Here is a 4506-nt window from a genome sequence, read left to right on the forward strand (position 1 = left end):
TTGGTCCCTTTCTATTTAATTTTAGAGTATCTTTAGCTAGATGATAAATGAATGTAAATTTTACCAAAATGAATTTTATGTGTAATTTTTCGTATTTTTAAATCTCTAATTAAATAAGTTTAATTCTGATATAATAAAAAAAATTACACTATCATCAAATTAAAATTATATATTTAGATGATTATATAAATCATTATTTTTGTTAATGTCATAACATATAATTAAATGTCTTGGTAAAACTTTATTACACATGTCCTCAGGTTTTAACAAAATATTCTCACAATGCGTCACTAATGTAACAATAATAATCAAGCCATCTCTTTTGTAAGACTTTAGTTTAAGTCAGGCTAGAATGTCTATAGTTCAATCAAGAAAAATAAAAGGGCAAGTCATACATCTTATAAAGCATTTGATTAAATATGATACCAAAAACTGTTCTGTGTGGAATAATGATACATTATCTATAAGTTTGCCATTTAGCAAATTTTATAATTTCAACTTCTAAAATGCACATAAACACTAAAAAATTGGCATGCTTGTTTACACATCCTTTCACAATCAATGGAAACATCAGAGAAGTAACTGAACAAACAATTTGCCAAGCTTCTTGTATTAGACTTGGAATGTAGTAGTAACACAGGGATAACTGGTGAATTTCCCTCATAGTGTATACTAAAACAAACAAAATCCACAAAAAGAAAAGTACAAAACATTCTTTGTAACTGAAGAAATTTCCAAACAATTCGGTTTAGTAATTGCACACATTCCAAATCAGGAAATAAAACTAAAAAGAACAAGGAAATGAACAAGAAAACATTAAACAAACGCCTATAACATTGAAACATGGAGCTTTACAGTAGTTAACTATCTGCATCCCAATGTCTCAAATCTGTGTTCCCTAATAATAAATTTCATAATCTTCTATATGTTCTGGTAAAAGGGTGTTGGCCATTTGATTGTATAATGTATATCTTAGCTCCTTTTCTACCCCTAAGTTCTAAATATTAGTGACCAAAGTCACAATTAGCTTCAGCAACTCCTCTATAATGGTTCTATTCATACTCCACACATAGGTGGTCTTTTTGCCTTCGTTTTCGATTACCTTTCTTTGTCATTTTCTCCTTTGATGTTTCGTCGATTTGCTCAGTTAAACATTTATGCACAATGCTCTTAACCCCATTAAGCAATTCTGTATTATAAGAATCCAATCCTTCTGTTGAGACTAAATCAGCAATGCTTGCAATTTCCCTCATTGCAGTAACCTGTAAAACATTTAGTTATCGATACATAGCATATCATCTTTTAAGGAGTAAAACCTTAAAACAAATGACTTGTTAGCCTATGAGAAAAACTAGAAAACCAAATTTCTTTTTTAAGGGAAAAAAGTAGAGCTTAATTTCTATACATTCTAAATGTAATATTTTTACATTGACATCTAATTAAGTGTAGTCATATAGACAAAAACAGTTTACTTCTCAAAAAGAAACCATTTTTATCATCTATGAGACAGCAATTTCTGGATTAGATGTCAGTATAAAAGAGTTTTGCAAAGTGAGTGTGTAGAAATTAAACTTGTAAAAGTATCTTATAAGAACTTATGGGACTAATAATTTTTACTTAGTTTCATTTATCTAACACCACTTTTTTCCTGAAGATAAACTCTAGGGTTTAGTTTCATTCAAGTGAAAGATGAGTAATGATAAATAATTCAGCCAAGACTTACTGTTCTTTGATACTCTGACTCAAGAGATGATGTAACTCTTCCAATGAATTTACGAGTAATCTTCTGGTACCACTGCATATACCTGTCCTCGTCAACAATATCAACACCTTTGGCAATAGTATGCCAACGCTCTGACCATTGTTTGACAGCCAAGTCCATTTTTCCTATTAAATCGATCCCATGATCCACTATACGACTCTTCCTCTCCCACCGCTCTATATCTTTGGGGATTGTTTGATGCATGCCAAATTGCCTTAAGCATCGATCTGGAAGGTGTCTTTCTGCCTTATCAAAACACAACAGCATTGTCCTAGAAGCCCGTAAAATCAGACTAGATTTTATATCCTCTGGTATGGTCGTATAGTCCATATCCTTGTAAGGCAGCCAATGGACCTGTGCATTAAAACTAAAGCAGATTTACTATCGTCTTCTGCACAATTTACGAAATAAGCCACGTTATTAAGGACTTACATCGGAAGCATTAAGAGAATCTAAAGCCTTTCTGTAGGATAATACATTACATTTTGTCCGGGTACAACTTTTTCCTCTCCATTTAAGCACATATGGAAAGGAGTCAATATAAGGCTCTTGATTAAATTTTGGCTGTCCAACGTTGAGGCGAGAATAACTCCAACACTAACATGATCAGAAATATAGTCAGTACTCAAACTGAACCAAAAATGTGGGAGGAAAATCTCAATAGTAATGGAAGTAATGTTTGTAACCTGTACAAGAGTTAAACAGCCACTAATGGTGCTTTGAGACTTAAGGGAGGCATTGCCAAGTGCTCTGTACAAAAATGCCAATGCTCCTGCACCCCATGCAAACTTCCCTGCCTTTTCAAAGTTTTCAAACAGAGGAAGATACATAACGGGGACTTTGTTCCCCGTCGTTGTAGAAAATATTGTACTGCCAACAAGGTATAGAAGGTAAGCACGAGTACAGCGCTCAATTTCTTCCGGTGGTGCATCTTCAGGACACTCTGAGAAGAACTCCTTCAGCCAGGTAAGCTTCACCATTCCACCATTCAGGTCGTCTGGTACTCTCCCTAATAACTTTTCACAAACTGAACTTGGTGCGCTTATCGGGCCTATAACAGGTTCTCCATCGATAGCCAATCCAAGTAACAGCACTACATCTTCAAGGGTTATGGTCATTTCTCCAACAGTTAAGTGGAAAGTATTCGTTTCTCGCCTCCACCGCTCAACCAAAGCAGCTATTAGTGCATTGTCAAGACTCATTGGAGGAAGTAACCTCAGGTAGCCAAAGCCAGCCTTCTCAACCAACTTAATCTGTATAGGCGTAAGCTTCCACTGATCAAGCATTGAAGTGTGTTCATGACATCTAAGAACACCACGCTCCTGTGAATTTGGCATGAATAATATGATCATACTACTATACTAGCCAATAAAACGAAAATTTAAAAACAAAACAAAACATAACATTACAATTAAATCCATCATCCACCTGTCCATCCCATATTGCTGAAGAAACATGATTATCTTGATCATAAAGTACATGACTATCAATCGGCCCAGGATCTTCATTGACCTCCATTTAGAAAAGCAATAGAACCTGTCCATGATACAATAATAGCTATGGAATTAACTTGCTAGCATTAACCTTGACTTGAAGAATACAAAAGATATATGCACAAGGATCTATATCCATGCAACATTCATGAATCACAATGATAGTCCACTGCTACCTTATATTCCAAAACAACTTTCCTTTTAGTTTGACAACCAATTTGTGACTGTAAATTTTTCCTAAGCCTCAGAGCATTAATCTGTTTTATCTACTGAATTTGAATATTGACTATCACTCGGTAAAACGCATCCAGAATAATTCTCCTGAGACATGGCATGATCAATTCTTAACCTCCAAAACATTACTATCTCATGCCATAGAACATGTTCACTCCTTACTCCAAGAGCTTGCAAGTAGTTACAATGCTAAAACTCAGCCAACTCTATATTCACGATTCCCTCACAAGTAATAAGGACCTCTTTCATAACCTTTTGTTTTTCCCCTTAACAAAAAGAAGCATGAAAATCCCCACATGTTGCTGGTAATTAACATGTTAAGCAAGCATAATCCCTCACACAGTTCTCTAAACTATACAGTAAATAGTTCTCATTGCCCAGTTTCAAATTCCATGGCATGCATTCCCTTTTAAAAACATTGAATCAATCAGACATACCCAGAAAGCCACAACAGTAAATTATGGACCTAAATTGTTAGCAGGCAATCTAGTTTCTATCAATAATCCAAACACCCTACAACAAAAAAGCCAATACTTTATCCAATACGAGAGAGAGAGAGAGAGAACCTGAGGCGAGGGAAAGTGTAGGTGTTTGTAGTGAAAGTAAGTGTGAGAGAGACGGTGAGAAAGGAAGGGGAAAAGTAGAAGCGAAAGTTGAAAGCTGTGATATTCGTTACTTGAAAGAAGAAAGTGGTAGGTGGTGCCAATACCGATAATACTCTCCGATTGAAGAATGAAGATGGTTGTTTATTCTTCCCAGCTGAACTATCATGGTTAGTTTCGACTTTCGAAAATGGAGAAATAAAAATACAATAATAAATAAAAAATAATATTTAATATTTCTCGAGTAAAGGATTTCAATAAAATACATGAAATTTTAAATTTAAATTTTTTTTTATGTAAGATGATAAAGTGTGTGTTTGGATTATAGTTTGTAAACTAGAGTTTGCATAAAATTGATTTTGTAAAATTGATTTTGATGATAAGTTAGTTTGGGTTAATGTGATTTATGTTTGGT

General features: G+C 34.2%; 1 protein-coding gene across 1 annotated transcript; it reads right to left on the minus strand.

Moving 5' to 3' along the window:
• Window positions 1-615: 615 nt before the first annotated feature.
• On the minus strand, window positions 616-4269 carry LOC130951075 (protein MAIN-LIKE 2-like). Its single transcript, XM_057879686.1, has 6 exons — window positions 4056-4269; window positions 3191-3298; window positions 2449-3084; window positions 2195-2359; window positions 1724-2116; window positions 616-1262 (listed from the first exon to the last, which is right to left on the minus strand). The coding sequence occupies exons 2-6, from the start codon at window positions 3278-3280 to the stop codon at window positions 1053-1055; spliced, it is 1494 nt and encodes a 497-aa protein (XP_057735669.1). The 5' UTR covers window positions 3281-3298; window positions 4056-4269; the 3' UTR covers window positions 616-1052.
• Between the last annotated feature and the right edge of the window lie 237 nt (window positions 4270-4506).

Source organism: Arachis stenosperma, chromosome 9 (genome assembly GCF_014773155.1).
Source record: "Arachis stenosperma cultivar V10309 chromosome 9, arast.V10309.gnm1.PFL2, whole genome shotgun sequence".
In the NCBI taxonomy this organism is placed as follows: domain Eukaryota; kingdom Viridiplantae; phylum Streptophyta; class Magnoliopsida; order Fabales; family Fabaceae; genus Arachis; species Arachis stenosperma.

Bases quoted from the DNA above. Each gene is read 5' to 3' on its own strand.
- LOC130951075 (XM_057879686.1), bottom strand. From the start codon at position 3,280: ATGGAGGTCAATGAAGATCCTGGGCCGATTGATAGTCATGTACTTTAT. The intron at 3,085-3,190 runs GTGGATGATGGA...CCAAATTCACAG, and splicing joins CAGCAATATGGGATGGACAG to GAGCGTGGTGTTCTTAGATG. The intron at 1,263-1,723 runs GTAAGTCTTGGC...AATGTTTTACAG, and splicing joins AGTCAGAGTATCAAAGAACA to GTTACTGCAATGAGGGAAAT.